Genomic DNA, 13,507 nt, shown 5'->3' with positions numbered 1-13,507 from the left:
ATTTTGGCTCACCTTTTCATGTTTTCTTTTAAATTTGAAAATAAACAACTGTGTCTGAAGCCGTTGAATGTAACCTTGTATAACATCGATATATATTTTTTATAATATTAGTAGGATATATTTCCAATGACCAAATGAAAGGAGGAAGTTTAATCTAGTATATTAATTAGATTTGGTACGTCATATATATATATTATTAATAAAATATTTAATATGTAAACACGTTATGTACAAGTTAAGTAACTTTCATATAAGTACATTACAGGAAATAGTTATGTACACATCTTATACATTACCTAGTTGGATTTCACAATTACTTTATCTAATAATGATATTACTGATACAGAATTTATCTTAAGAGGATGTATAAAGTTTCTTGATAGTAATAACTAAAATATAACTTTATTTTTTAGAACTACTTAATTTCATAAACTACCCTTATAGAATGATGCATAGTTCAACAAATTAAAGCTGCATCTCATTGTCAGTTTTTAGCAGTCCTTAAAGGAGTGCTGAAAGTTCAACTAGTTTTAATAACTTTATATTATTTAACATTTTTGAATAAAGTATAAGGTTTTTCTCGACACTAAATGAAGGCACTAAATTTACAATAACAACCGTAATGTTATGTTAAACTAGATTTTGTGCAACATTCACAACCAATGGAATACAACTATGGTGAGAATAAATTTTTCAAATAATTACTAGGACTTATTTACAATAGGTACACAAGCTTAAAAGACATTTGAAAAATACTCTTTGTAATTATTATTTTAAAAACAGATGCAACATTTGAATTAACAACTTACTGTTCCATTAATTTTTCTTCTGACAAACGAATAAACTTCTCTTGAAAACCTTCTTCTTAAACGTTTTATGAAGCATGTTTTAGATACAACGGGTATAAATACTTAAAAATTAGCCTTTCATTGTTGTCTTATTATTATTTAAATTGTATTTTCAATATTTAATGTTAGCATTGACTGAGGCATTGTGGTTTATCTAATTTTTATGATAATCAGATCAGTTTTTTTGTCTACTTAGTAATGCCATATAATTATTTGCAGCTCTTTCTTGTAAACTGGACGGAGAAGTCTAAATTAGGAGATTGCTGCTAACTCTATAGTTTATCTGCAGCCTACCATCTGCTGTAATTCTTAAAAAAAAATCAAAATCATCCCAGAAAAACAAGATTTTTTTAACAAAGCAGGGTGTCCAGCTCCAGGGATAGCAGCGATGTACAAATAATTTCTTACAATCGCAGCGACTTGCAAGATCATGGGCAACATTGTGATTTTGTGATGAGATCAAGATAATTTTTCCTGACAAAAGGAAGCCAAACGACAACAAACAGTGCTTAGTGGCAGATTTTATTGGCATTTATTCCAAATTTCAAACCTTTCTTCTATGCAAAATTGACCAGCAGTTCATGGATTCCTTCTCGGTCATGAAAATTCACATAATATTACCAGTATTCAGGTAGGCTGTACACCCTGCAAAGACCCTTAAAACGTTTTTTACAAGGTGTATTATAAAAAAAAAATACTATTTAGCTTCTTAGAAAAAATTATCAAAAACCCTGTCAAAATGGTCCCAAGTAATTACTTTTGCAATATAACTTTCTTTTAAGGGAAATCAGACAAAAAAAAGAGCAAACAATACCTAAAAGTTTTCAACTTTAAATGCTATCACATTAAATAATTTTGTGCCCTATTCAGACTTATAAACACACTGCCTAATCTAGATTACCACAAATTATTTTGCAGTACTATAATTTGTATGTAGCATTTTCATATTGTCTAGTCGAGCTATGAAATTAACTTTTTTGGTTACTTTAGCTGCACAACGAAACGTTTTCCTGAGGATTTAAATATCCATCATAAACTTAAGTTGAAATATTTAGCCTACATAAAGCCTTAAAATAAGATTGGGAATTCTTTTTTAGGATATAAAAATGGTTATTTTAAGTTGAGTAATCACTTAATTTAAGTACAAGGCATGTAAAACTCAGCAAAAAGTTGTTGACAAGTCAGCTTTATGAGTTTCAGAATTCATTGTGAGATATAACTGGTGTATACAAATTTTTATGATAAAAATTGTCATTTAAGCTATTTAAAAAATAACCTCTCAAAGTTGTTCCAAACTGAGATAGATTTTAAAAAGCTTCAATATTACATCCAGCTTGGTGAAGAAACCATTTTAGTTGAAAGAGTTTTTCCTGACTAAAGTCTAAATTTTCTAAACGTGCAATGCTTAAGCTAATTGCATTTTGTCATTGTACAAGTTAAAAAACAGCATAATGCCATACAAACAGTTGTACAAAACATACATATACATATCTTATTCAAACTAAAAGTTCCATTGTCACTCACAAAAGGAAAAAGATTCAGGGCAAAGAAGGTAATAAGCTCAAAAATTTACCAAATCAAAGTTTCATTTGTGTGATTTGTGAGTGATATTAAATATATCTACAACCGTAATTGTAGGAATTTCATAAAAATATGGGAAATTTCAACTCAGTGTGTGCAAAGATCTAAAAGAACTTCTTTTAGTTAAATAAAAGAGTAATTTAAAATTGTAGTAGAATCAGAATGTCAAGAGGGTTTGCTAAATCTACTTAGGTCAGAGTGACACCTTGCTTGCAGACGACGCAACACCATCTAGCACAGCTGATGGCACCCTGGCACCTCCTCAGCTGATTGGTTTGTCTAGTGTACGTCACTTGGTCAGTGAGACACCTGGTTTCGCAGGTCAGAGAGTGCCTGTGTGTTGCGGTGGACAAGCAGCTCCAGAGCTCGCAGACGACGCAACACCACCTCGCAAAGCTGATGACACCCTGGCGCCTCCTCAGCTGATTGACTCATCCACTGATCAAGTTCTTTGCTCAACTCTGCTTGATGTTTCAAAAGTTCAGTCATCTAAAAATTTGAAATTTCTAAATTAGCATAATACATTAATACAGATTATATAATCAACTATACATATAGACAGCAGGTAAGTTTGGTTTCATAAGATAAAAATTAAATAATTCCCATGATTGCTTAGATTATTTCATTATTGCAGTCGACAAAGTAAATTGCATTACAAACGTCAATAAACGTGTCTTGATAAATGTGGAAGATGTTTGCGATTACACCATAACTGGGGAAGGCATTCACAATTAATCTTTCTGTGACTGTGGAAGACCATCACGATTCCGCCGTGACCATGGAAGATGTTCACAATTTTACTGTGATATGAGGGAGATCATGTAAAATATTTTGTATTGAACGATAGTAATATTACATTTTTTTTTCAAAGCAATCAATGCTGCAATTTTAGCCTAACCTGGTTTCCGCCCAAAACAAAAGGTTGTATATTTTTTCTATACCACGATGCACCAACATGACTCGGTTAAAAAAATCTATGCTGATCCACTGAGAATTCTTTCATTCCATTGCCTAAATCCTGGTAAAAAAGTACATTTATTTCTTTGTATTTAGAAAAATTAAAATATACACTTCTTAAGGAGGCATAGTAGCGCCTATAGCTAAATAAAAGTTAAGTAAAATCCATTACTGCCGAAAAATGATGTTTTAATTTGAATTCAAAGAATGTAAACACACTATGATGCAGCACAAACCTGCTTGACTAGAGTGTTGAGCATGTCGGGATCAGAGGCTGTGTCCAGCAAGTCAGACAATCTGGAGACCTCTACGCTGAGGCAACACTTCAGCTCGTAGTGAGATGTGTCTTGAGCCAGGTGAGACTGATAACTAGACAGTGCCAGCCTCACAACCCTACACTGCAGCTCACATCTCTGAAATCATTTGATGACAATCAGTCAGCCAATAACAACACTGAAAGCACCAATGTGAAGGTGGCACCGCAAGGTGGGAAGGGTGAATGTTTGTTTGGTGATTTACCATCTCAAAACATTGGTTTCAGTTGATGTCCATTCTTTGACAAGTGTGAAGTCATTTTTACAGAGGTAGCAACCTCAACATGTGATACTCAACTCCCGATTAACCGGGATAAAGTAGTGTTGAGGCTTCCTGGATACGTAAAATCGTGGTTAATCCGCAAAATACTATTGAATAGGAAAGTGTATTAAATTACAATACAGTATTAAGTTATGGTAATTAACATGTTTATATTGAATTAAAACATTACTGATTACTGAATGAGTTATTTGACAGGAATTAAAATGAATAACACACGTATTTGAACACAATGACACTCGCACAAAGAAGATCTAGTCTCCAAGATCAAGATCAAATAAAACATTTACAAGACATAAACTACCGCAAATTAATTTCTTTGAAAATAATCTGTAGCAGTTTTCTCTTTAGAAAAAAAACAATTTTTTTATCTCTACTTTCATGTTTTGTGATACAATTTCGTCTGCAATTGGAGAATTGTATAGGTAAATGGGGTAAGAGGGGAGGGTCTAATTTAGATCTGAACAACTTTGTACACATGTTGCCAGAGCAAGAAAAGCTGGCAAATCATGTATGAAAGCAGAGGAATGCTGGTTAAGTCCAATGGCGATGGTAAAGTTTCTGTTAGTAGGACGATTTTTCAAAATTCTGTTAAATCAGTAATATTGGTGAGTGTTCATCAAGTAAAACTCAAACATTACCAAACAGCTTAATCTGCATCATAATGTTGTGTATTTCTGAGTTCTCATCAAGGACTCAATCCACTCTCTCTCTCAATTGAAGGATGTACTATTTAGTTTTTTATACTGGTTTTGGTGACTATATCCAAATGACAAATAGTAAACATTAAAATTTTTACTAACTTTAAATTTAGCCTTATAATGTGATAATTGATCTTATTTTAGGCTACTCTTTCAATCAATAATGCACTTTTTCTAAGGTAGGCTAGCTGCCATCTCCATTTTTCTAGTTTTATGCATAAAATTACTTTTTACCAATCAAATTCAAATCTTCTTTATTTGTTTCATGTACAGCAATACAATAAATAGCGTCATTATAACATTTATGAATGACAAAATAGTTCATACCTCATTGATGGTCAAGTTCAGAAAGTGTTCGCAACTGCCGATTTCAACTGGTACTTTAGCCTCCTGTGAAATTGTAACAAAAAATAATGTAAAACTTGATGCATGAATTTGGACTAAATGACTACTAAATAACTAATTTTTAATCCTTTCATCACAAGCATTGGCAGAAATGAACAAGTTGATATCCTACAACAGGTAATGATTTCCATACATAAAACATAAAATGTATTTTTTTATGAACAAGAAAGTATAAGGGAGTAAGTGCATAAGGAAATTTAAAATTATTGTTATTCAGGAGAAAGAAAATGAAAATTACTAACTTATATTACAAGTGAGATTTGATTTTGTTTCCGATAAGAAGAGCAGGCTTGCCTGTACAGTGGGTGAGTCTTCTCAATAGCAAAGAAGAGGGTTAAGAGCAAAGAGACAAGAGGGCAAAGAGTGTAGGTTAACACTTTAGATTGTAGGTACACTGTAGAGGAAAGCCTGCTCTAAATATAAATAAAATCAAAACTTTCTGGCATAGATTCTTTGTCCAAGAAAAGAATATTACAAGAGTTTTTTTTTCTATACACAATTAAAAGAAATGTGTGAAAATCAGTGTCTAATTGATAAAAAACAACAAAAGCAAAATAAATTGTAATATGACCTGTCATTTTCTAATAAGTAAGATGTTTCTGTTACTTTATTTATTCATTTTAACGGTCAACACATATAACATAAAACAGAACATAAAAGTAGTTAAATAAGGAACAGTTTTGAAAGCGTTTAACAGCCAACTTTAGTCAAATGTACGATTAACAGAAGAAAAAATACAACAACACAATATCAAATATAACAATATAAATAGGAAAGAAATATAACACAATATAATACATAAATAGGACTATAGACACATCTTACCAATTACAGTTTGTTAACCCATTGGCATACCAAAAATGCACTGCCTACACACAAGAATCCTATATCCCATGCTATAGAAGAATCCAATAGGCAAGCATGTTTCTTAAAAACCTTTTTCCTCAGCTCGTGTGCATCACAGGGAAAATATACGCATACTGTTAAAAAGATATTTACCTGTAGATGTGAAGAATCTCTTTATAAATTAAAGTAGGCTAAAAAATGAGCTCAAAAAATGAATTTAATATAAAAAAATTACATGGCCTTATGTGTTGCCATGCTGATGAGGAAATAACAATGAAATATTAACGTAAAAATAAAATCAAAACAGATGGAAGAAATTCCAATCAGATGTTTAGAGTTTTCAACCATGGGGCGGCCTCTAGTTTCAATTGATTGACTCTTTTAGTGACATACAAATACAACTATAACTTTCTTATTCATTATGTTGGATTATGTTTTTTAAAATGACTATCTCCCTCTTCAGAAAGATTGGGAGACTTTTGCAAATAATCTATATATCGGTCTATTTCCACTCAATCATAAACAAGACAGTCGCGACATTTTGACACAAAAAATAACCTCACAACTCTCACTTGTTGTTTACTAATATTTTTGTTTTCCAAAACAGGTTAGTCAACCAAGTAATTTAAAAATACAGACAATATACAGTGTCACAATTACAGATAGATAGAAAAGAATTATTGATCCGACAAGTGCTGTGATCCCTTGGAATAATGTAGAGCTAGTGGCAATGTCCCTGGATGGAACAGTTCCGTCTAGGAATGCCAGAACACATTAGCGGCAGGACAGAAATATGTCAGTGGGTTAACTACAGTAGTATTTAGTGCAGCGGATTCAGCCTATTCTTATAATATTTAATATTTATTTATAAAAGGTAAACCCTCCATCGTATTAAAAAAAACTTTAAGCAATCTATTAGTGATTAAAAACAATACATCTTAAGTAATATCAAAATACTTACCACAAGTTGTTTTGCAAGTGATCTGAGATCTTCGAAGCTGTGTACAAGTTTTTCCTAAACAGAAATTACTACCTGAGTAAAAACCTTATATTTATCATTGAGCTTTTCATTGGTAACCCTTGTTACAGAATCAGTAGTTATAAAAAGTAAAGCCAAATGTGAACAAGGCATCAACATTTTCCGTTAAAAAGTACGAATTCCCCAAAGTCACGGTGTCATCTTGAACATCTACCGCGATCCCGACACAATTGTGAACATGTCCCACAATCGCGGCGCGATCGTCAACTCATTGCGCGGTTACAGCGCCAGCGCAAACACTGTTTCTATCATTTTCTGTGTTATCCGACCTTGCCGTGGCCGTTTTAGGTAGGATAATCGAGCCTCTACTGATAATTAAATTAAATGTCTACAGTTGTACATAAAACCACATTCTGTCACAACCCTGTTTCTTCCTTGAAGAAGATTCTTCAGGAAAACATTCTTATTAACCGGACATTGATACTACTACAGCAAAGCATAAACCAAACTCAATGGTTAACAGGTTAGGTTAGTCAGGGTAAAATAGATAAACTAATTCAACTCAACCCAATAACATTTAGATAAAGATATCAGTTGATCAAAACATTAGACTACTCAAACTGCTACCTGTCTGACCTCAATTTAATTACAGGATATTTATTTTAAGTCTAGAAATGTAACAATGGAAATCTAGGAAATCAGGCTACAGATATATAGTTAGAATACTACATTAACTAAAGTAGCTTAACCAACCAACATTCTATACAAACGTATAGCCTACTCTGTATGAGCAATAATAGGTACAAAAGAAAGCACCTTAACCTTAGAGAGATGTACCTTATCTGATTGAGATCTAATGGCGGAGTTGAACTGAAGACTGCTTTCCGTGATGACTTCCAGAGGCTCCATGATTTTCTCTAATGATTCTATTACCTTGTCTAGACTCTCAATGACTCGAACTGGAGCTGAGGTTGATGGGTGAGATTCTTCCTCATCTTGCGATTCTGTTTCCCTGTTAACTACAGGTGGTTTTTCTTGCTCTTTCAATTGTGCTTGTTCTAACTCACTCGCGAGGCTAGGAAACGGACTAGTACAAGACGTTGATGTGTCAAAAGATTGAAGACTAGTATAAACCTTAGGCCGTTCCAGGATACTTGATGAGTTAGACGCGACAGAAGCTTTTTCTAAAACGTTTGAATCTGTCACACTGACACTTTTTTCACTAAGTTTATCACTTATACTAGGATTACCCGTCGGTAAATTGGTATTAGAATAAAAATCTGATCCTAACCTAATAGAATTTTCTTCATCGTTACAAGCTTCACTTAATAGTTCAACTTCACTAATATGTGCTATGCTACTGGAATTTGGTTGATCATTTTTTGAGTCTAAACTACTATCAATTTCTCTAAACTCGCTGGCTAAAGTTTCATCCACTGATATGGATGGTAAAAAAGATTCATTCAACACAGTTTCCTGAGATTCACTAGGTGCATTTGCAGTTTCAGTTGATCCGGAGGAATCTGGTGATGGAAAAACCTCGAGGGATGAGGGGGTCTCTGGAAGAGGTTGTTCGACGGTGACAGCTCCTGTTCTCGTGCCGTAGTCAGGACTGTCAAACTCATCAACTCCACGTGACGATCGACCGCTTGACGGCAATCCAACACCACTGTCACCCAAAGAGCGGGCTTCCATTGAAGAGCTTGACAACTTTGATTCCTGAAGGAAGAAAGTACATTTTTTGTAATGTTTCTGGTGTAACCATTACTATTGGTTTAATTTTGATGTTTATTTGTTTTCACGTCCAGTGCCTTTGGATGACTGAAATCTGTCATCACTTGCTGATTGGTTCCTGGAATCTGGAACCCAACTTCAGCTGTCTCTAGTAGACATTTCTGAATTTCGATACGACTAATCAAAGTCATTTTAAACTTAATTGAGGTATAATTAATTAATCAATGTATATAGTCTCTGTGAAATCTTGAAAAGTAGGGCACTCTTGACATTGTGGATTGCTAAATTCTTCCACTGTCACACAGAGTTTGTAAAAGCGAGTCGAATGCTCGTACTGCCCAGTGAATGCTGGAATCTCGCAATGAACAAGTTCCACGCAAAACACACTTACTGTTGTCTGGTAGTGGTCTTCGGACCTATCTACCACTGAAGAGACTAAACAAAGTCGAAACAACAGAGCACACTTCTATCCTTAAAGGCGGATAGTCGTATTTGACTTAGCGCAGGCTCAATCAAATTTTGAATCCTCAAACCACACACTACACATGGATCGGTCACACCCGAGACGGTATGTGTGACCGATCCATGTGTAGTGTGTGGTTTGAGGATTCAAAATTTGATTGAGCCTGCGCTAAGTCAAATACGACTATCCGCCTTTAAGGATAGAAGTGTGCTCTGTTGTTTCGACTTTGTTTAGTCTCTTCAGTGGTAGATAGGTCCGAAGACCACTACCAGACAACAGTAAGTGTGTTTTGCGTGGAACTTGTTCATTGCGAGATTCCAGCATTCACTGGGCAGTACGAGCGTTCGACTCGCTTTTACAAACTCTGTGTGACAGTGGAAGAATTTAGCAATCCACAATGTCAAGAGTGCCCTACTTTTCAAGATTTCACAGAGACTATATACATTGATTAATTAATTATACCTCAATTAAGTTTAAAATGACTTTGATTAGTCGTATCGAAATTCAGAAATGTCTACTAGAGACAGCTGAAGTTGGGTTCCAGATTCCAGGAACCAATCAGCAAGTGATGACAGATTTCAGTCATCCAAAGGCACTGGACGTGAAAACAAATAAACATCAAAATTGATGAGTCCGTCCACAATAATTTAAGAACAATGAGTAATACTATTGGTTTGTGTAAAAATGCTAAGTATAAATTAGATAAAATTCAAATGGCAACTAATTACACATAATGTACTACTAGAGGATAAAAAGAGGAATTTCTACTGACAACAGACTAAATCCATTTTGTTTTACTTCTTTGACCAATGAATCATTGGCTTATCCACAAAACCAGTTTTAAACATCCTGCAATTTTCTTTCACCTTTTCAATTTAAAGGAAGTAGTTCCGTTGCTGTTGGATTCAAGAAGGGTGTCTCCCAACCAACATGTGAGATACTCAAACATGTTTGTTCATTTTCTTTATTTACTGACTTGCTATTTACAATTTATTTTACTATTAAACCCAACCGCTTTAAAATCAAATGTCTTGTATTCCTAAAAAACATTGTTAATGAATCAATTAAACTGCTACCTAGTAGGTTTATGATCAATGGTTGCTGTCATAAATAAACGGTATCAGCATTCTGACACATACTTTCTCCCATAAGTTTGTCAAAAACCTTTATCATGTGTAAGTTGTGAGAGTAAATAACTGTATACGCAAATGAGATTTGTACAATTTTGTTCAGAATTTAAAGGATTATAACATGCTAAATTTTTATAAAAATCGTTCGGGCCATTTTTGGGAAAATCCGATTTTTCTGTTATTTTAAGGGGGTTTTATGGTAAAATGACATAATTTACAATAACTTTTGAACCGTAATATTTACCGAAATGGGATTTGTACCATTTTGTTCAGAATATAAAGGACTATAACATACTAAATTTTTATCAAAATCGTTTTGGGCCATTTTTGGGAAAATCATATTTTTTCGTTATTTTATGGGGTTTTATGGAAAAATCCCCATTAAAAATAAAAATTTCCAAAAAATAAAAGAAAACTATTAAAACTGTAAGAAGTATAACATGCTATGTTAAATCAAAACCGGATGTTTTTCTAAAATCCTATTTTTTGTTATTTTATGGGGTTTTTATGGGAAAATAACATATTTGACCATAACTTTTGAACCGTAATTTTTACAGATATGGGATTTGTAACATTTTATTCAGAATTTAAAGGGCTACAACATACTAAATTTTTATAAAAATCGTTCGGGCCATTTTCGAGAAAATCCGTTTTTTCCGGTTTTTTATGGGTTTTTATGGGAAAATTCCCATTAAAAATCCAAATTTCAAAAAAATGAAAAAAACGCCTGGAGATACCATGGATTAGAACCTACATACCAAATTTCATCGAAATCGGACCACAGGTGTGGTCTCTAGCCCTGTACACATCCAGACACACAGACACACACACACACACACACGCACACACCTACGGGGTTTTACCGAATACTCGCAAACACCTAATTGTGGCATCTTTCAACCTGCGGCCACCAGTGGATGAAGGAAGGTGGTAGAAACATGTCTGCATCGATATTTTTAATGAACACTCCATTTTAACATCAAACATTCCAGTTTTTAAATTGTGGCACCATGCCACAAATCGGTATATATCAACAGTGTGTGGACAGGATGCCACTAATGCGTTGTAGTGCTTGAGCGGTGTGTGCGCCCCCCTACTTCTCGCGTGCGCTGTTGCCAGTTCTCCGTTCTAGTTCCTTCATTCCGTTCTCTATTCATGTGGCTATGCCCTAGCCGCTGTAGCTCATTTCCCGCGCTCATGACGTCGTCTTTTATTAGTGTAAGGATTTTATATGAAGTTTTTTTCAAAGCTCCAATAATTTTTACAATTATTGGATTTAAAGTCAATGGACCAAATGAAATGTCGTGAGGATTACATAAAACTACATGCTATTTTGTTGATATTTTATCGTCACATTGTATGTATGGTTTACGAACTGAGATACTTGGAATAAAGGCCTTAATGTGCTGGGTAAATTATCAGTTTCATGGGAATCTATATATTAATTACGTAAGCCGATTCTTTGCGTCAAAATTGTGGGCGACTGGGAAGTCGTAGAACAACGTGAGAGGGCTCAAATTAAAGGTCTTTATCCCGTGACGGCGGGAAAAATAGTGAAATTCCCAAAATCTTAACACAAAATTAGATATAACGTACAATGTTCTCCATAAGAATAGCATTAGAAGGCATTTACTGCTGATTTTTGTTTACTTCAATCCAGCTGATCGTGATTTTATCATTAGCAAGTAAGCTTACATTTGGATTACTCATTTGCCAGTCAATTCTGCAATGTAATGTATACTATATAAAACCAACTATATAAAGGGATAACGTTACCTTTAATAATCAAGACTTTGTAGTTATGTCAAAGTTGAAATAAATTGTTTTCAAGATTTAAGAAACGATTCAAGATTAAAAAAAGATCTTCTTTGTTTTTATTTCAAAACATATGTAAAAGATTTATTCAAATTTTTTTTTTAATTTACTAACATTTATATTTGAGATTTATTGTAGTGTTTAATCAATATTTTGTATGAAGTGGAATAACCTCAACGGTTACTCTTAGAAAACAATTTGGGAATAGAGATGAAGTAGGTTCGTACAGGTATTTAAACGAACCAAAAATATTTATGTCGTGATTAGTTTCGATAACTGGGTAATGGAACCCTAACTAGCCGCAAAATAGTTGGTAATTAGACGTTGACTAGGCCCTTTTTTGGTAGAATATGTAAATCAATCGCACCTTTAGGAGGATTAACACCACATACTTACACTAGGCTAATAGTGGTTTTTTAATGTTGATCACAAACAAATTTAGGTCCAAGTTCTGTCAATGGGATGCCTTTACTTAAGAATAATTTTGTTAAACCTTTACAAAATGAGCATAGACTTAGAAATAATAACTGGGTAGGGTATCTCAACACACCATTTTTTGCCTTTTCTTATTTGACGAAGACAATTTCCAATACTGTATTTCAATCGGGGAAGCCTTGTTATCAGCATTAACCAAAAAACCAAAGCTACCTTAATAAACCAATATTTATTCATAAACATGTTTGCTGCCTTTAACAGTTAAACTCAGGAATCATTCAAATTCTTTATTGAACATATGTTATCAACAAAAGCAAACAAAGACAAACAACAAACTGTTTTGTTTTTTTTTTGCACAAAAGATATGTTGTAGTGGGATATCTAGGCCTATCCTGACATATAGATAATTTGATTCTGAGTTTGTTTAAATATTCCAACAATAATTCCTTTTCCGTAGCTTTTAGGGACTATGTCCCTACAAGCCACTAGTTTACATTAAAATACGCAATAAGTATGACTCCGTTTTTTCTGTATGCATATAATTAATTCATGGTAATGTAAAAGTATGCGTAACGAATTTTTCACCTCACTATGATGTTTTTAGCTGTTTTACATACATTTAGCTGGTTTATATTGGTGGCTGAAAGTTACGTTTTGCTGACCATGCCAGCTGTCATCGTCATATGGGGACCGAGCAGGGGTTTACATCCCTACGGCCGCAAAATCACTTGTTCGCCTATTTACTTAAACCATTAATGTATATTAAATGCACAAGCTGTATCCATGGCATTGCAATAGACTTGTTTTTTGTCACAGCTGCCTAGACAACTATTTATTGTTATTTTTGATTTTGCTGATTCCTCAAAATATTTCACATAAATAAGAGGGACGTTATATTGCAAAACATACTTGGGTAAAAAAAACCGCTCGTACCACGAGCCAAAATGGGTTTGCAGCTCTCGATCGTTTCACGTTCTCGACTTCGTCCCGAACTTAAAACCCGATATCGAGTCGGCAAA

At 33.8% G+C, this 13,507-nt stretch overlaps 1 protein-coding gene across 1 annotated transcript in view; it reads right to left on the bottom strand.

Moving 5' to 3' along the window:
- Positions 1–2,395: 2,395 nt before the first annotated feature.
- Positions 2,396–13,507, bottom strand: part of LOC129002536 (uncharacterized) — a 48,488-nt gene continuing 37,376 nt past the window's right edge. Inside the window, exons 12-16 of the mRNA XM_054430407.1 lie at positions 7,749–8,630; positions 6,894–6,947; positions 5,009–5,071; positions 3,623–3,799; positions 2,396–2,918 (exon numbers count right to left, since the gene is read on the bottom strand). Coding sequence (XP_054286382.1) covers positions 2,727–2,918; positions 3,623–3,799; positions 5,009–5,071; positions 6,894–6,947; positions 7,749–8,630 — 1,368 coding nt within the window. The 3' untranslated portion in view covers positions 2,396–2,726. The remainder of the gene's footprint in view (positions 2,919–3,622; positions 3,800–5,008; positions 5,072–6,893; positions 6,948–7,748; positions 8,631–13,507) is intronic.

The sequence above is a fragment of the Macrosteles quadrilineatus genome, unplaced genomic scaffold, assembly GCF_028750875.1.
Source record: "Macrosteles quadrilineatus isolate MER2022 unplaced genomic scaffold, UCM_ALF_1.0 Scaffold_9__3_contigs__length_116548681, whole genome shotgun sequence".
Taxonomy (NCBI): Eukaryota; Metazoa; Arthropoda; class Insecta; order Hemiptera; family Cicadellidae; genus Macrosteles; species Macrosteles quadrilineatus.
This window is presented reverse-complemented; position numbering and strand designations above follow the sequence as displayed.